General features: G+C 50.6%; 7 protein-coding genes across 7 annotated transcripts; 2 read left to right on the top strand and 5 right to left on the bottom strand.

Annotated features, from left to right (window-relative positions):
* Positions 1–249: 249 nt before the first annotated feature.
* Positions 250–1,714, bottom strand: P153DRAFT_369291 (uncharacterized protein). The gene is made up of 2 exons (XM_033668728.1): positions 1,189–1,714; positions 250–1,123 (listed from the first exon to the last, which is right to left on the bottom strand). Exons 1-2 carry the CDS (start codon positions 1,372–1,374, stop codon positions 548–550), a joined length of 762 nt encoding a protein of 253 aa, XP_033520986.1. The 5' UTR covers positions 1,375–1,714; the 3' UTR covers positions 250–547.
* A 3,141-nt stretch (positions 1,715–4,855) lies between these two features.
* P153DRAFT_433715 (uncharacterized protein) lies at positions 4,856–7,351 on the bottom strand. Its single transcript, XM_033673039.1, has 2 exons — positions 5,593–7,351; positions 4,856–5,534 (listed from the first exon to the last, which is right to left on the bottom strand). The coding sequence occupies exons 1-2, from the start codon at positions 7,112–7,114 to the stop codon at positions 5,059–5,061; spliced, it is 1,998 nt and encodes a 665-aa protein (XP_033520985.1). The 5' UTR covers positions 7,115–7,351; the 3' UTR covers positions 4,856–5,058.
* Positions 7,352–7,789: 438 nt separating this feature from the next.
* Positions 7,790–9,641, bottom strand: P153DRAFT_297477 (uncharacterized protein; the record flags this gene model as incomplete). Its single annotated transcript, XM_033664157.1, has 5 exons — positions 7,790–8,739; positions 8,793–9,090; positions 9,143–9,190; positions 9,261–9,404; positions 9,450–9,641. 5 exons carry the CDS (start codon positions 9,639–9,641, stop codon positions 7,790–7,792), a joined length of 1,632 nt encoding a protein of 543 aa, XP_033520984.1.
* A 658-nt stretch (positions 9,642–10,299) lies between these two features.
* P153DRAFT_369287 (uncharacterized protein) lies at positions 10,300–11,514 on the top strand. Its single transcript, XM_033668727.1, has 3 exons — positions 10,300–10,389; positions 10,448–10,875; positions 10,984–11,514. Exons 1-3 carry the CDS (start codon positions 10,321–10,323, stop codon positions 11,291–11,293), a joined length of 807 nt encoding a protein of 268 aa, XP_033520983.1. The 5' UTR covers positions 10,300–10,320; the 3' UTR covers positions 11,294–11,514.
* An 8-nt stretch (positions 11,515–11,522) lies between these two features.
* On the bottom strand, positions 11,523–12,541 carry P153DRAFT_346503 (HIT-like protein; the record flags this gene model as incomplete). Its single annotated transcript, XM_033666127.1, has 3 exons — positions 11,523–12,105; positions 12,162–12,369; positions 12,427–12,541. The coding sequence occupies 3 exons, from the start codon at positions 12,539–12,541 to the stop codon at positions 11,535–11,537; spliced, it is 894 nt and encodes a 297-aa protein (XP_033520982.1). The 3' UTR covers positions 11,523–11,534.
* Positions 12,542–12,799: 258 nt separating this feature from the next.
* On the top strand, positions 12,800–17,237 carry P153DRAFT_425139 (P-loop containing nucleoside triphosphate hydrolase protein; the record flags this gene model as incomplete). The annotated part of the gene is made up of 2 exons (XM_033672521.1): positions 12,800–13,353; positions 13,404–17,237. The coding sequence occupies exons 1-2, from the start codon at positions 13,027–13,029 to the stop codon at positions 17,235–17,237; spliced, it is 4,161 nt and encodes a 1,386-aa protein (XP_033520981.1). The 5' UTR covers positions 12,800–13,026.
* Positions 17,238–17,635: 398 nt separating this feature from the next.
* On the bottom strand, positions 17,636–19,870 carry P153DRAFT_346499 (uncharacterized protein). Its single transcript, XM_033666126.1, has 4 exons — positions 19,281–19,870; positions 19,052–19,229; positions 18,767–19,001; positions 17,636–18,649 (listed from the first exon to the last, which is right to left on the bottom strand). Exons 1-4 carry the CDS (start codon positions 19,509–19,511, stop codon positions 17,905–17,907), a joined length of 1,389 nt encoding a protein of 462 aa, XP_033520980.1. The 5' UTR covers positions 19,512–19,870; the 3' UTR covers positions 17,636–17,904.
* Positions 19,871–21,042: the final 1,172 nt, after the last annotated feature.

Here is a 21,042-nt window from a genome sequence, read left to right as displayed (position 1 = left end):
TGAGAACATTACCGCATCGACAAGCTCCTATCGTGGGCCTGAACATGGACATGAACATGGACATGAACAAGAGCCTAAACAGGACACATCCTCCCATGCCACCACACCCCCATGCCACATCCCCCGACGTCAAGCTTCAAAGTCAAGTAGCCAGTAGAAAGGGTAAGAGGACATCAAGAAACACAGCAGCACGCCCTCGATGCTCACGCAAACAAGCAGGCAAGCAAGCAAGTCCACAAAGACTAGTTAGTGAATAGAATACATATTATTACTTCATCGCTGCTTATATATATTACGGCACCAACACCCATCAGCAGTGCCTCTTTATCCCACCCCCAGCGCTAAAGCGCATCTCTATGTACCCTCGAATCAAAGCCCCAACATGCCATCTCTAGCAATTGATGAGAAAAAAAACGCCGTGCGGATATCGTCCATCATAACAGCGTATCCGCTCTATGCCGTATCGCGTACAAGCCACAAACAAACAAACCCCACAAACGCAAACGCAAGCGATGAGGATTAGAAAACAAAAAACGTCGTAGCACACTCAGAGGACCAGCGCGGCGCCGAGGATGGCCATGACGGCAGCAAGGCTCGCTCCCGTGTACATACGCGACGTCACGCCGGCGCCTGCGCTCGCAGCCGGGGCGGCGGAGTTCTGCGCGGAAGAAGTGGACGAAGTACCCGAGGCGGTGGATCCAGCGGACGACGCGGTAGCGGAGGAGTGCTTGGTGGACGAGGCTCCCGACGCGGACGTGCTGTCCCCGCTGGCTGTGGATGACGCGCTGCCGGTGGCCGACGCACTGCTGTCTGAAATGGTCGATGTGCTGGAACCGGACGAATCGACGTAGGCGGCTTGGATGCGGATCTCGACGCACTGGTCGCCGATCCATTGGTCGTAGAGGTTGTAGAAGGCGCCGCTGGAGCACTTCCACCATTGCGTTGTGCCGCCGATGGCGAGCGAGTCGTTGCCGCAGACGGAGAAGCCGCCCGTGTAGATGGCGCCTGCTTGCGGGGGGCCGTCGAATTGGAATTGTTGGTTAGCTACGATGGAGCCCACGCGGCCGTGCTGGTCTTTGAGAACACCATCCGTCAGGTGGCAAATAAGAGCGCCGTCAACAGCCTGCGGGAGATGTGTTAGCACACTATAGCAATAAAATACCATGGAAGACTTTAAGGGCTACGCACCTGTTCCGCCGTCGCTACAACATCAGCCCGCTTCGCAAAGTCCCGCAGAACACCAATCGTGAAGTTCCCGTCCGAAGTCGTCACGCACCCATCTGGCGCACTCGCGTCGGGCGCAATCCCCTCAGCGACCTGAGCCAGAGCCCCCGACGCAGCGAACAGCACGGCAAAAAAGTCTGAAGCGCGCATTGTCGATTTTGGTATCCAGCAAGACAAACGAGTCGATGAACCTCGGCAGCCCGTACACGGTAGCACCTACACAACAAGGACAAGAATAATGCTGGGGGGAGAGAGGGGGCGTAGGAATAGCGCGACGACACAGCAATAAGCTCGACGAGTATTAACGAATCCAAAAAATGCGGAGAAGTAGTGAAGACAACGACGACGACGATGATGGAGAAGGAAAAAACCCAGCGGAGGAAACAAGCCCCAACAATAGGAGGAAGGCTGGGGTAAGATAGGCCCAGGCACAAGGTACGCGTCCCCCAAAACTTGCTGGGCGTGCAAAGCACGACGTGTCAAAGCAGGGAAAGCGCGCCCCAGGATCAGGTTGTACCACAGGGTCGCCAGACGACAATGGGGATCACGTGGTTGATGGCCTGAGCGCGAACACCAGAATCTTAAGATGTTTAACACTATAATAGGGGATTTGTGTATAGGTAGATAATTTAACAACTACACTAAATTTATTATATAAAATAAGAAGCTAAGGCTGCTCTAACCTTCCTTTAACTATTTATACTATTATTATTACTATCTGCGTATTCTTTTTATATAGTTAAGCTAATATTACTTATAAACTTAATATTAACCTTAATACTATTTAAGCGTTTTATTAGCGTATAGCCTAGCTTACTAATAGCTTACATAAGTTTTAGAATCTTATAGAATATATTAAAGCTTCTTAACGTCCTTATCTTACCCTAATTACTGCTCTAGGCAGCGCTCTATTATATAAAATACGTACTAGCGTACTTTCTTATAAGACCTAGTAGTAAACTAATATAGTTAACTTTAACTACTTAAAGATTAAGTAAGAACTACTAAAAGACTTAGTAATCTAGCATATATATTTTAATAAACGCTATGCTAATACTAACCTAAAGCACCTAAAGCTTATAAAATAACTATACTGCCCTATAAAGCCTACTCTTAATGCTAATAACTACTATAACTGCCTATAATATACTAAGGATTTAGAGAAGATTATAGGTAGCTTACTTAAGTAGGTAGAGTACTAGAGGTAGGCTCTCTATATATAGGTAGTCTTTATTAGTGTAGATATACTAGTAAATAGGTTTGGGGTACCTACGCTAGTAAATAGGTTTAGGGTACCTAATAATAGGTTAGAGTTAGGTTAGGGTTATACAGACTCTAGGTTAGAGTTAGGTTAGAGTAGACTATACATTAGGTTAGGGTTAGGTTAGAGTAGACTGTATATTAGGTTAGAGTTAGGTTAGAGTAGACTATACGTTAGGTTAGAGTTAGGTAGAGGTTAGCAGAGGTATAGCTAATTAGGTATATAATAATAAGCTATAGTAGAGTCCTCTAACTAGCTAGAGCCTACCTAACCTCTACTTAAGGTCTGTATAACTCTAACTCTACTCTAACCTAATACTAGCATAAAAAACTTAGGTTAGAGTTAGGTTAGGGTAGACTATACATTAGGTATAGGTTAGGTTAAAGTTAGGTTATACTTATATAAGACTTAACCTCTACCTAACCCTAACCTATTTACTAGCGTAGAGGTACCTAATAACAGGTTAGAGTTAGGTTAGAGTTGTATAGACTCTAGGTTAGAGTTAGGTTAGAGTAGACTATATATTAGGTTAGGGTTAAGTTAGGGTAGACTATATATTAGGTTAGAGTTAGGTTAGAGTAGACTGTATATTAGGTTAGAGTTAGGTAGGAGTTAGTAGAGGTATAGCTAATTAGGTATATAATAATAAGCTATAGTAAAGTTCTCTAACTAGCTAGAGCCTACCTAACCTCTACCTAAGGTCTGTGTAACTCTAACTCTACCTTAACCTAATACTAGTGTAAAAAACTTAGGTTAGAGTTAGGTTAGAGTAGACTGTACGTTAGGTATAGGTTAGGTTAGAGTTAGGTTATACTTATATAAGACCTAACCTCTACCTAACTCTAACCTATTTACTAGTGTAAGCGTAGATAAGTACTCTCTTAGTTTTAGTAGTACTAGTACTAAGCTTATAAGCGCACTGTAAGGTAGTAATATATATAAGAATTCTTAGAACGTACTACTAGTATATTTTAAGCTTATATAGTAGGCTGCTATAAGCTCTATCTTTATACTAACTTATATAAGGCCTTAAGTTATATAGAAGAAGGAGAGTAATATACTTATACTAAAGCTTACTAATAAGCTTAAAGCTTAGGTTAAGAAGCTTAATAACGTAGTTATAAAGTAGTATAAGAATACTCTTATCTCTAGTATAATTAAGGCAAAATACCTAGCTTAGGAGAATACTTAAATATAAAAGTTTAATAAAGCTCTACTCTGCTACTGCTAGCATAATAAGCTAAAATAGATAACGCCTAAGAGGCTTTATAAATATAAAAAGTATAAGCAGGATTATACTTATAGTAGTATTAACTTTATATAGTATACTTTTAAAATCTATAAGAGACTTCTATTTCCTTACTATTACTATATAAAATAGAGATTTCTTAGACAACGTATAGTTATTATAGAAGATAGTGCTAGTTACTATATTAAAGCTTATTATCTCTTTTAAGCTAAGATTAATTTAGAGGGTATTAAGTTTATTAACTAGCTACTAAACTTACTTAATCTCTACCTAATTAAAGATGTTTAAAACAGCTATAAGAAGCTTCTTAAATAACTACAATTTACTACTAATTTAGTAGCTAAATTAGTTAAAGAATACTGTAAAGCTAAAATATAGTATATATAGTAAGAAAACTCTAAATTTAAGAAGATTGTACTTAAAATAATAATGCTAGGTAACTATATAAGGCTAGTAAAGCTCTATTATAATTATAAAGGAGATAACTTATTTAAGGTATAATAGTCTAAGATTTATACTATATTTTATTATATTTATAGCCTACAGAGAATGTATAAAGTTGTAATTTATACTAAAATATTAGTAGTGCTGTATTCTTAGTGTTTTGGTGGATTACGTAATCCCTATTGTCGTCTGGCGACCCTGTGGTACCTGCAGCGCCGCCAGCCTGCTTCAAGCATAGCGAGGGCTGGCCGCGAACGCTAAACGCCGTTACCCTAGGCGCCACCAACGCGTAGATTGGGCGCTGGCTGCGTCGTGGTTGGCGAGGCGTTTCATGGGGAGCGATAAGGTCGGGGAATCTGGACGAGCGTTTCCGATGGTCATGCGTGTAGGTCGATGATTGCTGTGGGGAGGTTTGTTACGTCGGTCGTGCCAGGGTGCGAGTCATAAGGTTGCCCGTCCCGCGTGCGTCGTATCTACTGCGGGATCTGCGTCAACAATAACAACAATAATCACCACCTTCAGAAGTTATGCAGAATGAAGCATTGCATACTCTCCCACCTGTATTTTGTTCTTTGTTCGCACTCCTCCTGAGAATGCAAAGGGCTGCACCGTATCAGTGGTTGACTGCTGGGTTTAGGGGTCGAAACATAAAATATCAAAACGTGAGCGTGTGTGTGCACGGTCCAATAGGATGGTATTGGCACAAGAGCGTCAGACAAAACTTGCTTCTCCTACACCAAACCCATTCTCAGGTCCAGACTCGTCTTATCTCCTAATACCATCTACCATCTTAACAACTATGACGCTAGATCGAGACTCCATCTGAAGTGCTTACAATCTCATCGTAGTGTCTTCGACAGACTGAAACTACATCGATCTGCTACCGACTGCCAAACCCAAAGGATTGAGCATGAGCATCCGGATCAGCCATCATCGCATTCTTCGTCTCACTGCAGACGCGCATAATAGCCGTAGTCTGTATTTCCCCCGCGCGCGCATGGAGCGCCGGAGACTCCGTCTTCTCACGTTTGCCGAGATCAGGGTGGTTCAGCACACCCGGCCTATACGAGTCCGAGCAGTGGGTTTGCAGCAGCTTGTCGATACTGTCGGGCTCATGCATGATCTCGAGGAAGAAAAACTTGTACCAGCCTGCGCGATTGAGAGCCGGCATGTACGATGGGTAGGTTGTTGATGGCGACGATATTTCTGTGGTTAGCTTGAGATCCTGCGCGTGCGTGTGTTGGTTGTAGGTCCAGAGTGGGTTCAAGGCGGGTTGGCAGGGCACCATGAAATGCGGTATTCCCTCCAGAGTCCACATTTTGGCGAACGCACTGTATGATTTGTAAGTGTAGAGACCTGGAAAACAGTGAGCTTGGGTCGAACATCATGCACATTGCGTTTTTTTTTCACTCACGAGAAGCATCGTCCGTCAATTCTACCCAACTCCCCAACACCTTCGGAGCTTCCAGCATACCCGTGTTCCGCGGCTCGAACTTCCTGTCGAGCGTTTCGAATACCAAGTCTGCCAAGGCGTAAAACTCGCGCGTTGGGAGTTCAGTGACCGGATCGGCGAATCTCCACGGATCGGCGAAAGGAACGTTGGTTATGCTGACAGCCCTTCGAGGGATCGAATGTCTAGGCGATGGCGATCCAGCATGCGCCGAAGAAGGCTGGAAGGCCTGATATGGCATGGCTTGTCCAGATGCACTTGATCCGTGAGGGTTGGTTTTCATGAGGCTCAATTCGCCCATGTCAGCGGGCAACTCCGCAATGAACTCAGATATCGATGGCTGTGAGGCCGAATGCTGCGATGCGGGTCTCGGGGGTTGAGGCTGCTGAGGAGATGCGGCTAATGGTGACTGAGGCTTGGATTTGATGTGCAGTGGAGGGGGTGGGCTGACAGATGTAGGGCGAAACTGATCCAGTTGTTGACCCTGGAAGCTCAACGGAGGCGTAGGGTTCCAGTGTTCTTGTTGTTGGGGTTCCTGTTTTACCGAAGTAGATGGTACTGGATGGTTTGGTTGCGGAGATGCCGTTGGGTGAGGAGACTGCTGTTGAGGAGCAGTTGGAGGAGTCTGCTCATGACCCGGATGAGGGTGGCCAAATTGCGGCTGCACTGGTTGTGAAGTCTGCTGTGGAGGAGGCTGAGGCGGATAGCCATACGGAGACTGCGGTTTTGACTGAGCTGGAATCGCTGGAGAGCCATCTGGAACGTGGGCCGACTGCACGTATTGAGGCGGACCCGGAGCCTGCGAGCCTCCTATCACACCTGTCTGCTGTCCATCAGAGCCACTCTGCAGCAGCTGATTCTGATACTGGCCCTGAGGCTGACCCTGCCCGTACTGTCCCTGCTGCGCTTGCGTCTGAGCATACAATCCGCTGTTCCCTGCCTGCACAGGCTGGGCCAACCCGTACCCTGTCGGGTTGGGAGGTTGCTGTGGTGTCTGAGACACCTGTGGATACGGCGACTGAGGCATCTGCGGCGGAAAATAGTTGCTCTGTCCCGAATAACCGGATACTGGAGTTGCATAGTTTGAGTGCTGGTACGGGGACTGTTGCTGTGATGGAGGATACGTGCCCGGCACTTGTGGCTGCTGCCACGGCTGCTGTTGCGGTTGAGGGCTGAACGCCTGGCCCTGTTGCTGGTAACCTGGGTTCTGACTTGGTTGTGCAAGTTGATTTTGATAGTTTGGGTAGCTCTGCTGATGCTGGGCCAGTCCTGTAGACGGTTTGTTGCCAAGCTTTGAGGTGATTGTCTTGGAGAGTTTGTCGAACATGGGCTTTCCTGTTGTAACAGCCTGGTTCATCATCTGCCCGAATGCGCCGCCGGGCTTATGCGATTGCTGGAAGCCATGTTGCTGTTGGCCCTGATTTGGAGTGCCTTGGCCTGGCGGTACGTAGGTGCCCGGTGGGGCATTCGATCCATACTGTGACATGATCTGTGATTCCTGTACTCGATATATCACTCTTCTCAGGTGAGGGGAATCCAGGAACAAAGGGTTTTGGGCGGCTGGAGCTAGATTAAAGACACGGCTCGTCGCGTCAGCCGCACCTTAACCTATTCTTAGCATAGTAGTTTTCAGCCTTGTTCAGTCATTATTAATGCAATCAGAATCAAGCAGTAGATCGCCCAAGTTTCTTAAAGGGTGTCTCAAAGAGAGAATAGCTTTGGATGACCTAGCATGATGATATGTTGTAGGACCCTGTCGAAGATCCGAGGCCTTGAGCTCGTGTCTGTGCACGATTCACGTAGCGGGGACTCCAGTATTGATTTGCCAATTCCACCCCTTGCATGTTACTCGGTCAAATCTCTACCGAGGCAATCAATCGTGCGACACACAAACAGCACACCGCGCATCATGCATCAACAGACCACGTGGAATGGTGTGTTTTAGAAGAAATTATTGCCATTGCAAGAGTGAAAAGGCCTCCGTGGTATCATCCATGGTACGCCCGTGAACTGCAACCTAACTCCATACCGACCCGTATTCATGCCCGACTTTTAAGACAACACATTTGATGTCTCAGTAACGCCACTACCGAGAGAAACCCAGCTGAGAAAAGAAGGTACCATACATCCAGACGTCTTTAAAATCGTGGAAGGGATCAAACTAACGTATAACCAGGGTCTTAACCACGTTGGTGTCAATATCGTGCAACTCAGGCGGAAACTTGCACGCCTCGCCAAAAATACAAGTTTTGGTGCCCTTGACGTGATGCTTGTTTGAAGGTGCCGGGCAACGGTGACCATATATACACTTTATGTCCTGGCAGCCACTTCCGTTCTGGCAAGGAGCCATACGTGCGACAAGGCGGAGGGTGCTTATCTCCTCTTTCGTGGGTTTGTATTGATGAAGGTGCGTACACTGCTCATCATATGGGCATTCTCGCCTGAGAAAATGGACGTTGCACATCTTGATCTTCTTGATACGATCGACTTCAACCTTGTCGTAATCCTTGCAGGGAGGGTCAACACGCTGGCCAATTCGATTGCGCGCGATTACTTCCTCACGGTTCGCTGGCTTATACACAGGCGACTCGGAGCCAGGAGGCGGCGGAGCTGCAGCCTTCGCAGCCCAGCTATTGACGCTGGGAGCTGGCTTCAAAGCTGGATATCCATCGGAAGCCAGGGTTGACGAAGACGGTGTCCTAGGTAGATTCATTAGAGAAGCCTTGGCGGGAATGGGACTATCCATCAGCGACGACATTGGCCCCCGTACAGGTGCGGGAAAGCGAGATGGCAGTCCACTTAGCATGTTGAAAGTCTTCATCCCAGGCGATGGCGAGTCGACGGGAGTGCCAGGCCCAGCAGGAAAAAACGTGTTGGATGCACCCCAAACGACGAGCTTGGAGTCCCGGAAAAGGCCTGGAAATTTCTTCGTGGTATATGGCAGGGGTACCAGCTCTTTTTCGAACGGAACGCCCTCCAGGAGCACCACCTTGCTGAGGAGCTCTAGCTTGTCGGAGCTCTCCTCAAGTACGCGAGCATAGCCATTGTCATGCGAGCAACCGAAAAGAAGTCGACGGCAATGGTAATCTTGCGAGAAGAGCTTGAACGACTCTGTTGATGGTCAGTTGAGCTCGAAGGCCTGCATCGCACCATCAGACACATACCAATGATCTTCTCATCTGCACGATCTTTGCCGGAGCCAACGTCAATGAAGTCAAAGAGGGTCTTGCCTCGTGTAAAACCGCGCATGAAGTCTTCAAATTGTCCGACATATTCAACGGCGCCAGTCTTCACAAGCACATCGCCGAGTCCGCGAACGTTGGCGTAAACACGACAGACGATACGAGCGCCGAGAGGAATATCAGTGGTCTCAGTCTCGATGTACTCCTGAACTGCAGCATAGAGTTGAGAGGCAGCTCGACGGCCACCCCTCTCGCCATCGCTGACAAACTCCTCGCGAAACTAGCATCGTAGTCAGCAGAAGAAAGTACAGTGAGAAGAGGTAAGCGCTCACAATCATTCCATCGCCATCAATCAGCACCATGACAAAGGGGTTATCGGCCTGTTCATATCAGTGACTCGATTCGTCGCGTCAACGCCCTTGTAGTCGCCTGACTGAGGGGTGGGCTCACCATTGCACGCTGCATGTTCTTCATATACTTTTCGTACTGCTGCTTTTCGGCTTGCCACGCCACCACCCAATCGTGCTCACGATTGCGTTCCGATAATAGGGCCTCATATCGCTGGCTAAGGTATTCGTAGCGTGCAACAAGTTCCTGTCGATGTGAGCCGTGATCAGTGCCACAGTAGGCGATACTCACGTTTACAAACTTGGCCTTTTCCTTGTCATACTGCTCGAATTGTTCGTGACGCTTAATCACGGTGGCCAAGTCAGACTCTGGACTTGCAACAGCAGAGGCGGATTCGTAATTGTGGCCATTATTTGTGGGCGTGCTGGGCGCACTGGGCGAGAGCGTGTGGCCCAAACCGTTGAGGAACACAGCAGGCGACATCCTGGCTATGTCCCAAAAGAGAAATTCAAATGGTGGATTTGGCTGCCTGGGGCGCTTCAGTGCACGACGTCACCAGAAAAAAGATCGAAGTGAGGGTCAGTGTAGGTTGGGTGTTGCGCGTTTGCGTCAGTGTGCGGCGAAAATTGTAGAAATGCAAGAGAGGCGAGGTCGTTCCAGAATCGAAGCGAAAGACGAACCAGAGAAATGATGGAACTGCGGGTGAAGGTGAGACTTGTATTGTACCGTCAGTTAGTGGAAGCGAAAAAATATATATCAATCTGACCCAGACTGTGCGACCATGCAGGCAGGCGCGATGCTTGGGATGGCGTCGGCGAAACACTTCAGCAGCAGGCGGCGGTGAGGACTGCAAATTGCAGCAAACGGTGTCAACTTGCAGAACCTCGCGGCGGTGACAAGTCTTTTGGTCTTTCCTTTGTCTTGTGAGGGAACTGCGTGATCGCGGAGCGTGCGTCGTCGTCGTTAATTGGCGAGGTGTGTGCCCGATCGGGACGGGTTCACTTCAGCCCTGCCGGTGGTCGCTTGCGGCCTACGAGGAAAGAGGGAAGGCGCGCTCGGACGTCATTTCCAGAAGACACGTTCCGAGTTGCGGGTTGCCTATTCCCTCGCCCATTCTTCTCTGTGCTCTCTTCATCTCATCGTCTCCTGTGTAGCATTCAATATGGTCGCCTGGAAGCTCTCGTCCCTGCTGCTGCTCTCTCTGCGCGCCCTCAATGCCTTTGCGGTTGAGGTGAGTTCTCGCGTGCTTGACGAGACATGACATCAGCCCGCTGACGTCGTTGTTTCAGGTGAAGGAAGTGAACGAGGAGCCGCAAACACCCAACCTCAAGGTCGCCGTATCGGTTTCGTTCCCCCAGTCCGAAATCTTTGGTATCAAGCTCGTCAATGGCCATGCCACCGAAGCCCGCCTCTCCATCAAGAATGAGGAGCCCTTGCCCATCAAGGTCTCCGTTGTGGGTGGCTCGCTCGTGCAGGTCGTCAAGGACCAGTCCCAGATTCTGCGCAACCTCACTGGCCAGAAGTACTCGCTGGAGATCCCTGCCGGCACTGAGGAGACGGTTCCCTACAGCTTCAAGACCGACATGCACCCCCAGGACCTCCGCCTGCAGCTTGTTGCAGTGCTGAAGGACTCCAAGGGTGCTTCGTACACGGTTCCTGTCTACAACGAGACTGTTAGCATTGTTGAGGCGCCCACCAGCGTTTTCGACCCGCAGATGTAAGTACCTGGAGTCTCACGCACCACTTCCCCTATCACTTCCACTGCCCCACATTGCCCCACACCGCCCCTCTATCTGGTCGTCCAGCAAACTGACGTGTGTCACAGCATCTTCCTGTACCTCGTCCTCCTTGGCGTTTTCGGTGGAACCGCCTACTTCGTCTACAACACCTGGATCACCACCTTTTTCCCCCAGAAGAAGGGTCGCGGCAAGGGTGGTGAGCGCGCCAAGAGGTCCTCCGGTGGCACCAAGGCGGTTGATCCCGCCGACCAGATCGCCGTTGTTGGTGCTGATGGCCCTGCTGTCACATCTGGTGCGAAGGCGTACGATGAGAGCTGGATCCCCGCTTCTCACTTGCAGCGCCCCGAGGCCAAGCGTGTCCGCAGCGGTGTTTCCAAGACCCGAGCGAAGGCTTAAATGTTCTCCTCGCAGTTGGGGGGACGGTTATTTAATGGACGTTGGTTGGATAATCTTGTGATCGCGACGTGTAGGATATCAGCCGGTTGTCGTCTTATTCTGGTCTCGGTACCTATGTGGATCGAGACGATGGCATCATGACTCAAAAGTTGGTTAGTGTTGTATATTGAAAGGGATAGAAGATAATCGTTAAAATTATTATCTGCATTTTTATCTAACGCGTGTTCAAGCCGACTATCGTTCACTCCTTCTTCCACACCTCAAACTCCTCATCCATATGCGCCTTTAACTTCGCAAACTTATTCCCAAACCCCTTCCCACACCTCCAACACTTCATCTCCCAGTTCGGCCAATCCCCCGGATGAAACCTCTTACTCCCCTCCTCCAGCGGAAACTCATCCATTTCCACGAGAAAGCCCGTATTGAAGCTGAGGTAATGTTTCTTATGCTTCATCCACGGGGACTGCATATCCCGACTCAGGATGTGAATGTGCAGATGGTTCATCGAGGGGTGTGTATGCACGCCTGCTTTTATATCGGCCAGCCAGTCGCGGCCGGGCGGGAGGAGGGATGCGCGTTCCGAGGGAGTTGGGGGAGAAGACGAGGACATGAGGTCCTCCAGCGCGGTCTGGTAGGGCGCGTCGGTCGCGCTTAGGTGGCCATACTGGCGACGCAGTTCGCTGGCCGCGAGGGCTTTGATGCGGGTGACGCGTTCGCGGACGTCGGCGAGGAAAGCTGTGTCTTCTGAGAGCAGGGAGAGGGGGTGCTGGAAGTAGAGGGCTGGGTTGCGCGGGATGAGCAGGAGGTGCACGCTGGGGCTTTGTTAGGGGGTGCGTTTGGAGGGGTGGAGGGGAGGGGTAGCGTGTACCTTGCTTTCGGGAACTTGTCGTTTATGACGACGAAGTCGTCGTCGTAGTCTACTACTCGCCCTTCGGGGTTGGTCTCGGGGTGCTCAAGGTATACGCCTAGGCCGTTGCGGGGGTCGAAACTTCGCGCTATCTTTTTTGCTTTGTCGAGCGTGCTTGGGGGTGGGGTGGGGGGCTTGGGCTTCTTGGACCCGGACATGAGTTCTGTGACTGCGTTGTGAGTTTAGGTCTTGCTGTGGTGGCGTGCGTAGGTGGGTGTTGACGTACACGCATTGGGGCGCTTTTGCGACGAGGCGTCTGTTGTTGGAGCTGGTGTGTTTGGGGACTCGACGCCTGTTATCTCCTCGGCGGTGATGGCATCGTTATGGGTCGTTGGAGGCATGTTTGGTATTCGCTGTTTCCGTCGTGATGGGCGTCGGGTGTGGAGTGTTCTGCATGTGGAGAGGTCGGATGGTCGCAGGGCGGTTGAAGTAAGAGTTTTCGGGATATAGAAAGAGCCTTGGCGCGTGATTTCACGAACGGCATAGGCAAGCATTCGACGTTCGTTGGAGGTGAAGAGGAACGGTCGATGATGCGACTCGGAATGACGCTGCCAAGATTCGGAATCGATCACGGAGGTGTCAGGCACTAGGTACTTTTGCGTGGTCGATAAGGACAACTGCCATAGAAACTACCCTACAGCCTCCCATCTGCATATATATGATTCCGAGGAGCATTAGTGATCAGTGAGATTTGCCCATATGCCAGCGAGACGGCCCTTTGTCGCCTACAAACCATCACCTACGTAGCGAATATATTTTCCCGACACACTCTAGCCGTCCTCGATGGATTTCTGCAGACTCCCGATCGTGACCTCGACCTGGAACCATGCCCAAGAATGCGCATCCGCCGCGCGGTAAAGCCGTGAAGAAGGCTGCTCCTGTTCCGCCCGAGGAAGACAGCAGCTTCATCGTCTTCGGCGACGCCAAACCCAAGAAGAAGAAGCCCGAGAGCTCTGCGAATGGAGCCGCTGTCGCGACGCAGAACGATGGAAAGGGCAAGGGGAAAGCTCCTGCTGGGCAGCCTGAAGATGCGCCGAAGAAGCCGGATACCAGGACGTTGATTGCTGGGGCGTCGTGGACAGGCAAGCTGCCCGTCAATCTGCTCGCGGAACACTTTCAGAAGCAGCAGTGGGCCAAACCAGACTACCGCATTGTGAGTTGACTTGTAGTATACAAAGCCAATTCACTACTAACACCACCCAGCGCAAAGATGGCGATGCGCACTTTGCCTATGCCGTGGTCCTGTCCAAGACCAACACAAAGACACGCGAAACCATGACGCTCCCCCCGTTCAGAATCCCGCCCGAGCTCGAAGAAAAGGCACACCAGCCTTCCGCCGTGGAAGCGCGCAACTTTGCTGCAGCATACACGCTCTTCCGCGTTGCCAGTGCGAAGAATCTGCACATGATGCTGCCGCCCACGTACAAGGATCTCTGGAAGGGCGAGTTCACCGAGCTGAAGAAGGCCGACGAGAGACAAGGCAAGGCCTGGCTGTACGAGGCGGACCCCTTCTTTGGCCACGCCGAGCGGGAGAAGGCTAGAGAGGTGGCAGCAAAGGAACGCGAGAAGAAGCAGAAGCAGCGCGACGAGGCCCAGAAGGCACACAATCTCCAGCCGGGAATGCCCATGGCGGCTTCCAACGGCTCGTCTCAGGGGAGGAGTCTGCTCAAGGGGTGGGAGCGAGTCCCAAAGATCGAGCTGGGGAAGAGGACGCGAAAAGAGGCTGAACGCCTCATTCGACGAGATGCCCTCTGGAATCCGAATGGCATTCAGATGAGTCCTGCCGTCAAGTCCAAACTCGTAGAGGAGGTTACTGAGCTCGGCTTCCGTCGTAGCCATGTCGAGGAGGCTGCCGAGATATGCAAAGATCGCGAGGAAGTCATCGAGTGGCTGCTCATCCACGTTCCTGAGGACGATCTACCGTCGTGGAGTTTGCCCGAGGGATATGTTGCTGGTGTGAGCATGGCTAGTTCTAGCCTCAAACGAGAGGGCGCCGTCAAGCGCCTGGCCGCTGCTGGATACGCTATGGATCTGTGTGAAGAAGCATACGACAGCCAGGGTGGAGACGAACGAAAAGCAGCAGCTCTTCTACAAGCCCGACTTCTACGACCGAACGACGACGAGAAAGATATTGCGCAAGAACTTGCAGATGTTACGATTTCGGATACACCTGAAGAGCCATGGGAAGATGACCCATGGGAAACTGAAATGTCGTCACTGGAAGCTATATACGACAAACTTTTCTCCCGGCTCTCTCCTGAGATGTGCCGCATCGAACTCGATATCAAGCAGCAGGGAAAGCGCCTTATCCTACAAGTCAGGAAACCCTTTGGCCCATACCCTGCAGTCGTTCCCATCATCACGTTTGAAGCCGCTATTCCCGCCTACATTCGACTGAGTATCATCAGGCAAGCGCTTCTCCATGCCGAGGAAAACTGTATCGGAATGCCTATGATTTACGATGTCATAGACTGGCTGCAACAGAACTCTGGCGAGATTTTCAAGAACCCAGGGCCACTATCCGACGTCTCGTCCGGCCTTGCTGCAGCAGACCATTCGACAGCACAGCAAAGTCATAAGAAGACTAACAAGGCCAGAGCTCGGAGACCGATCGAATGGAAATCAGCGACACCCGCTAGTCAGAAGATTTTTTCGGAATGGCAGGCTAGACAGGGAAGCCCCGCTCAGCAGAAGATGATGAACGGTCGACAATCGCTTCCAGCATGGAGATTAAGGGACGATATCGTCAGGACTGTCAACGACTGTAAAGTGACTATCATCTCCGGCGAGACTGGTTCAGGAAAGTCCACTCAGTCCGTTCAGTTCGTCCTCGATGACCTCATTCAGCGACAGCTTGGTGCTGTGGCGAACATCATTTGCACACAGCCTCGCAGGATTTCGGCGTTAGGTCTGGCTGACCGCGTAGCCGATGAACGATGCTCCCGAGTTGGTGACGAAATTGGATACACGATTCGAGGCGAGTCGAAGCAGAAACCCGGTGTGACGAAGATTACTTTTGTCACTACTGGTGTTCTGCTTAGACGACTTCAAACATCTGGCGGCGATGCAGATGATGTTGTTGCGTCGCTCGCCGATGTCAGCCATGTGGTTGTTGACGAGGTTCACGAACGCAGTTTGGACACGGATTTCCTCCTGGTCCTGCTCCGTCAGATTCTGCGAACACGACATGATCTCAAAGTCATCTTGATGAGTGCTACGCTTGATGCTGAGGTCTTTGAAGCATACTTCAGGGACGTTGGTCCGGTTGGTCGTGTCGAGATCGAGGGTCGAACACATCCAGTGACAGACTTCTATGTTGACGATGTTGTGCACTTCACCGGTTTCAACGGCAATGGAATAGGTGACGACGATGATGGCGGTGACAAGTCAGTTTCTGCCAACCTCCGAAGCATTGGATTCGGCATCAATTACGACCTCATTGCGGAAACTGTCCGCCATATCGATCGCCAGCTTGGATCCAAGGATGGGGGTATCTTGATCTTCCTCCCCGGTACCATGGAGATTGACCGCACCCTCCAAGCGCTCAGTCACTTCTCTAATCTCCATGCTCTGCCGCTTCATGCTTCGCTGCTCCCGGTCGACCAGAAACGTGTATTCCCTCTACCACCTCCCGGTAAGCGGAAAGTCATCGCGGCTACCAACGTTGCCGAAACGTCGATTACAATCGAGGACATCGTAGCAGTAATCGACACTGGGCGCGTCAAAGAGACAAGTTATGATCCCCAGAACAACATGGTGCGGTTAGCCGAGACGTGGGCTTCTCGAGCGGCGTGCAAGCAACGGCGAGGACGAGCAGGTCGCGTTCGATCTGGCGAGTGCTTCAAGCTATACACACGAAACGCCGAAGCGAAGATGATGGAGCGACCAGAGCCAGAGATCAGACGTGTGCCTCTCGAGCAGATGTGCTTATCCATCAAAGCAATGGGCGTACAAGACATCTCAGGCTTTCTCGCCTCAGCACTTACTCCCCCAGAGAGCACCGCAGTCGAAGGCGCCATCAGATTGCTATCCCAAATGGGCGCCATCACCGACAACGAGCTCACCGCCCTCGGCCGCCACCTCTCCATGATCCCCGCCGACCTCCGCCTAGGCAAACTCCTCGTCTACGGCGCAACATTCGGCTGTCTCGAAGCCGCACTCACCATAGCCTCCGTCCTCACAGCCCGCAGCCCCTTCCTCTCCCCGCGCGAACGCGACCAACAAACCCGGGACGAATTCAACCGCATCCGCGCCTCCTTCAGCACCAACCAAGGCGACCTGCTCGTCGACCTGCGCGCCTACGAGCAATGGGCCGCCCTACGCTCCAAAGGCCTACCCACCCGCGACCTCCGCTCCTGGTGCCAAGACAACCGCCTCTCCTCGCAAACCCTCTTCGACATCGCCTCAAACCGCTCACAGTACCTCTCCTCCCTCAAGGAAATCAGCTTCATCCCTTACTCCTACTCTCCCACTACCACGCCCCAGTACAACGAACACGCCGCCAACGACGCCCTGCTCCGCGCCCTCATCGCAGCCTCATTCAATCCCCAGATCGCCCGCATCCAACTCCCGGACAAGAAATTCGCCGCCGGCATCGCAGGCGCAGTCGAACTCGACCCCGAGGCCCGCGCGATAAAGTACTTCAACCACGAGAACGGGCGCGTGTTCGTGCACCCCTCCTCCACACTCTTCTCGAGCCAGACATTCCCGTCCAACGCGGCGTTCATCGCGTACTTTAATAAGATGGCGACGAGTAAAGTGTTTATTCGTGATATTACGCCGCTTAATGCGTATAGTTTGTTGATGTTTGCGGGCGGTATTCAGGTCGATACGCTGGGGCGGGGGTTGGTGGTTGATGAGTGGATTCGATTGAGGGGGTGGGCGCGGATTGGTGTTCTGGTTAGTCGGTTGAGGGGTATGTTGGATGGGGTGCTGGAGGGGATGGTTAGGGAGCCGGGGAGGGGGATGGGGGCGCGGGAGAGGGAGGTTGTGGGGGTTGTTAGAAGGTTGGTTGAGAGGGATGGACTGGATGCTTAGGTTTGGAATTGTGATATCGATTAGATTGTACTTTCTGCTCGCTTTGTTGCTCTGCTATGGCGTTCTCGAATGCTGCTCGTGATTTCTACTATCAGTCCCCTGCTGATGTCATGCCCTTCAATGTCCTAGCATCTTCAATCGCTCACTGCATGAGTAAGCCTCCGATGTACAATACATACTACCTCGTACAAACCACCCCGTACAACCATCTACCAAACCTCAAACAACCCATGAAACCCAACACGTCAGACTTGCCGCAGCCCCACCACCCACCAATATGCCGTGTATGCCAAACAAAACATGCCGAAGCAGCATCACTTATGACGCACATAAATGCGCCGGCCCGACTAGCGGATGGGAAAACGCCACATGTGACTAGTGATATGTAATTTGTAGTTATAGATGTAGATGTAGTTATAGATATAGATGTACAGTACGATGCGATCCCCAACGCTGCCGAACCACGAATACTGCGTGTTTTTTAATGTACAAAGCGTAGTTCGCAACACAAAGGGGCCGATGAATCCAACATGTTGCTGTTCTCCTGAAACGCGCGCGTAAATGCTCATACACATGACGACGCTTCTGTCCGCTGATGATGTGGTAGTGCATGACGAATAACAAGAGAAAGACGTTGCGCAAAAATCACAGACGGGAGATTTTATTTTCACAACGCCGCGTTCTGGCGGCCCATGTCCAGGATCTCAGACGGCACCATGCTCCTAGTACTGAATCTGACTTCGTTGCCGGGGTGGTGTTTGAAGATCGGGGCTGTCGTCGTCGTGGCATGAGACTCATTGCGTACATGTCTTGTATTTGTCTCTGGTTGGTCGCGCGGCTCAGTGTAGCCCTTGGGCACGGCGGGCATAGCGGGGACCTCGTCGCCGTGGTCGTCGGCCGAGTATGTCGAGCTGCGTGTCATGCGGAACTGCTGTTTGAGTTTCTGAGCGTCCACGCGGTTGGACTGCTGGTTGACCCAGGAGTCTATTGTGCGGAAGCGGGGGACCTCCGAGGCTTGGGTCATGTAGCTGTCGCGGCCTCTGGGCTGGCTGGCGCCGTCGTTGTAGGGGTCGTGCGGTGTTTGCGGGGCTTGCGAGTTTGTCCAACTGAATCTGCTTGGTATGACGCCGCCGAGACCGGTGCGCTGCGATATGGATGGCCGGTTGGACATGAATTGTTTGAAAGTGGGTGGGGGTGGTCGCGGGGGGTCCGTGTATGTCAGTTCTGAATCGTTGTCGTCTATAGATCTGGTGTTGCGTGTTGAGGCGCTGCGTCGTTGGTTGTCGCCTGGGAGAATGTGAGATGATGGCGTTGCACTGTTGTTGCGAAGGTGTGGATTCGCACGAGCAATGCCATTATTAAAGGAACCTGGTTCACCAGGGGCGCTCCTCCCAAGTTCGTATTGATTGGAGCTGAATGATATTAGTCAGAAAGTGATTGAGTACACACGAAACCAACAAGCTCAAGTGAGTGCAGGCACAAGAACTTTGATTATATGACAGGTCGTGTTAGAAAGCAAATTGACGTACCTGTTGCTACGCACAAGAGGCTGTGTGGGAGGTCTTGACGAAGAAGAGCCTGACCTAACGCTCTTGTTTGTTGACCCGAAATCATCTTCAAACGTCTGCTTGTTCTCCCAGTCATCTCGAGAAGGTGCCCGAGTCGAGTCTTCGTTACGTTTATTGACAACCATCTTAAATGAGATGCCCCGCTTTCGCATAGTGTAGATTGCGAAAATGACCATGACCACAACTATGGTTGCACCTGCAATCTATTAGCCAAAAATCAACAACCATCGCGAGGTTTTCACTCACCAATTGATCCAGCAGCAATGAGCAGGTGCTCGGTTGTCTGAGAGATCCCAGTCTCGTGATGTGGTTTTGGAGGTGGTGGTCCCAAACTCACAACAACGGTCTCCATAGGCTGGGTGGCCGCTTGAGCACCTATAGTGGATTTACTATCGTCCGCAGCCATAGCTAATGTGATCAGAGTCTAGTGTCGTTAGCTGGAGTTCTCTCCTTGTCGACGCTGCACCTCGCTTACCGGTGCAGATCCTGTATAAGTCGTGTTCAAGATCTCAGTCGTAGTCGTAGGATCATTCGTAGATGTAGGCTCCTTGCGTTTTGTGTGCGAACGTCGGAGAATTCGATCTATGATCAAAACTGGATTTGTCGCCTCGATGCCACCGGATTGATTGTTGTCTTCCATATGACCTCTTTTCATACCGGCATGATTCACTCCATTACGAAACGCACGAGACCTCGACATTGGCATTCTGTTCGATATGCGATGGCGTCAGATAGGATGTGCCCCTATCAATCTTGCTGCCGATCCAGTACTCTGCCAAGACACATCTGCAAGTCACCCAGGGCGATGTTGATATGGAAAGTAGTAGTCTGTAGTAAGCAACAGTCCAAGCCTGCTGGGACCGCGACGAAGATGACTCGAAAGAAATAATGGAATTGAATGACAGTATAAGAAAGTAATTCGCAAAACAGTCCGCCTGCGGAACGACAGAGGAAAAAAGCAAACCAGAACGGACGGAAGGCTGGGCGAACCCTCTGGGCGAGAAGTGTTCATGCAATGGCCTAAGGAATGCTTTTGAAGGAGCGCATGAACGACGCTAGTAGAAGGCTCACTCTGGTTCAATGTAAGTTTGAGGAGCACGGCGAGACAAATGCTTGCTTGAGATCACATGGGAGTATTTGGTAAGTAACGCGCTCGAAATTACCCTAAGTGGCACGTTTGGATGGCCTGGAGCCCCCTAAATCGACCATGTCTAGTAGAGCCGAGGACAAGATGAAGCAAATTGATGATCCAGCCCCAGTAGAGTACTCGATCATGTAGCGAAAGTTATCACCTACCGAAAGACTAGTAACCACCACCAAAATCACGATTTTTCGCAGTTAAATAACTTGCTTAATTCTTAACTAAATTGTCTAAAAATTAGATTATAAGTAGCGCAATACTTGAAAGATTATTATATTACAATTAAAGAGCTTGCATCTTACTGCTAGAATAATTACACTGTAAAATGTTAAATACGCTAAAAAAACTCTTGTAATCTGTTAAAATCTCCTAACAAACACAAAAAACTTCAGCTATTTAGCAGGTAGAGAAATAGAATTTTAATAGGATTTAAAGTATAGTAATACAAACTACTATCTTAAATTTTAAACAACTTACTCTAAGATTGAGCGTGTTATCTAACTGCAAAAAATCGTGATTTTGGTGGTGGTTACTAGCATTTCGGTAGGTGATAACTTTCGCTACATGATCGCTTACTCTAAGGCTTTTTTTGAATTGTCTCAGGGCGCAATGGTCGTGTTTCGACGTTCGCTTCCGACAGCGCTAGAGGTAGATCAGCGCCATGGATGTCATCGTGAGACGTGCGACCACTCTGCAGTTATTGCGCAAATCTGTGGAAGCAGTACGTTATGTTTCCCCAACATCCTATGCTATATAGGCAACGCCCTTGGAATAATTGCGGGAAGACAGCCTCGCGGTGTGACGACTTTAATAGCGATTGAGCTGCCATACTTGGATGATTTTAGCAAGTGAAGGGGGCACAGCAGTAGACGCTTGGGTGCGCGACGTCGGAGACCTGCGAAGAACCGCCGAGGCATTAGAGTGTTGCATGCTGTTGAGCCGAATCAAGCCCAGAGGCGTGGGAGATTTGCAGAGAGAAGCCAAGCCCGGAAAGCTCGGAAGATGTTGTTCCCCGAGTATTATTTTAGTAATCGTTCTCTAGTAGTTGCCACTAAGCAGTAGTAGGATGGGAACATGACGCATGCTGAGAAAGACA

This window comes from Dothidotthia symphoricarpi (genome assembly GCF_010015815.1).
Source record: "Dothidotthia symphoricarpi CBS 119687 unplaced genomic scaffold P153scaffold_17, whole genome shotgun sequence".
Classification (NCBI taxonomy): domain Eukaryota; kingdom Fungi; phylum Ascomycota; class Dothideomycetes; order Pleosporales; family Dothidotthiaceae; genus Dothidotthia; species Dothidotthia symphoricarpi.
Note: the sequence above shows the minus strand (reverse complement) of the source record. Positions and strands in the feature narration are given on the sequence as shown.

Bases quoted from the DNA above. Each gene is read 5' to 3' on its own strand.
- P153DRAFT_346499 (XM_033666126.1), bottom strand. From the start codon at position 19,511: ATGCCAATGTCGAGGTCTCGTGCGTTTCGTAATGGAGTGAATCATGCC. The intron at 19,230-19,280 runs GTAAGCGAGGTG...TAACGACACTAG, and splicing joins CTTATACAGGATCTGCACCG to ACTCTGATCACATTAGCTAT. The intron at 19,002-19,051 runs GTGAGTGAAAAC...AATAGATTGCAG, and splicing joins CATTGCTGCTGGATCAATTG to GTGCAACCATAGTTGTGGTC.
- P153DRAFT_433715 (XM_033673039.1), bottom strand. From the start codon at position 7,114: ATGTCACAGTATGGATCGAATGCCCCACCGGGCACCTACGTACCGCCA. The intron at 5,535-5,592 runs GTGAGTGAAAAA...ACTGTTTTCCAG, and splicing joins ATTGACGGACGATGCTTCTC to GTCTCTACACTTACAAATCA.
- P153DRAFT_369291 (XM_033668728.1), bottom strand. From the start codon at position 1,374: ATGCGCGCTTCAGACTTTTTTGCCGTGCTGTTCGCTGCGTCGGGGGCT. The intron at 1,124-1,188 runs GTGCGTAGCCCT...CATCTCCCGCAG, and splicing joins TTGTAGCGACGGCGGAACAG to GCTGTTGACGGCGCTCTTAT.
- P153DRAFT_369287 (XM_033668727.1), top strand. From the start codon at position 10,321: ATGGTCGCCTGGAAGCTCTCGTCCCTGCTGCTGCTCTCTCTGCGCGCC. The intron at 10,390-10,447 runs GTGAGTTCTCGC...TCGTTGTTTCAG, and splicing joins TCAATGCCTTTGCGGTTGAG to GTGAAGGAAGTGAACGAGGA. The intron at 10,876-10,983 runs GTAAGTACCTGG...CGTGTGTCACAG, and splicing joins AGCGTTTTCGACCCGCAGAT to CATCTTCCTGTACCTCGTCC.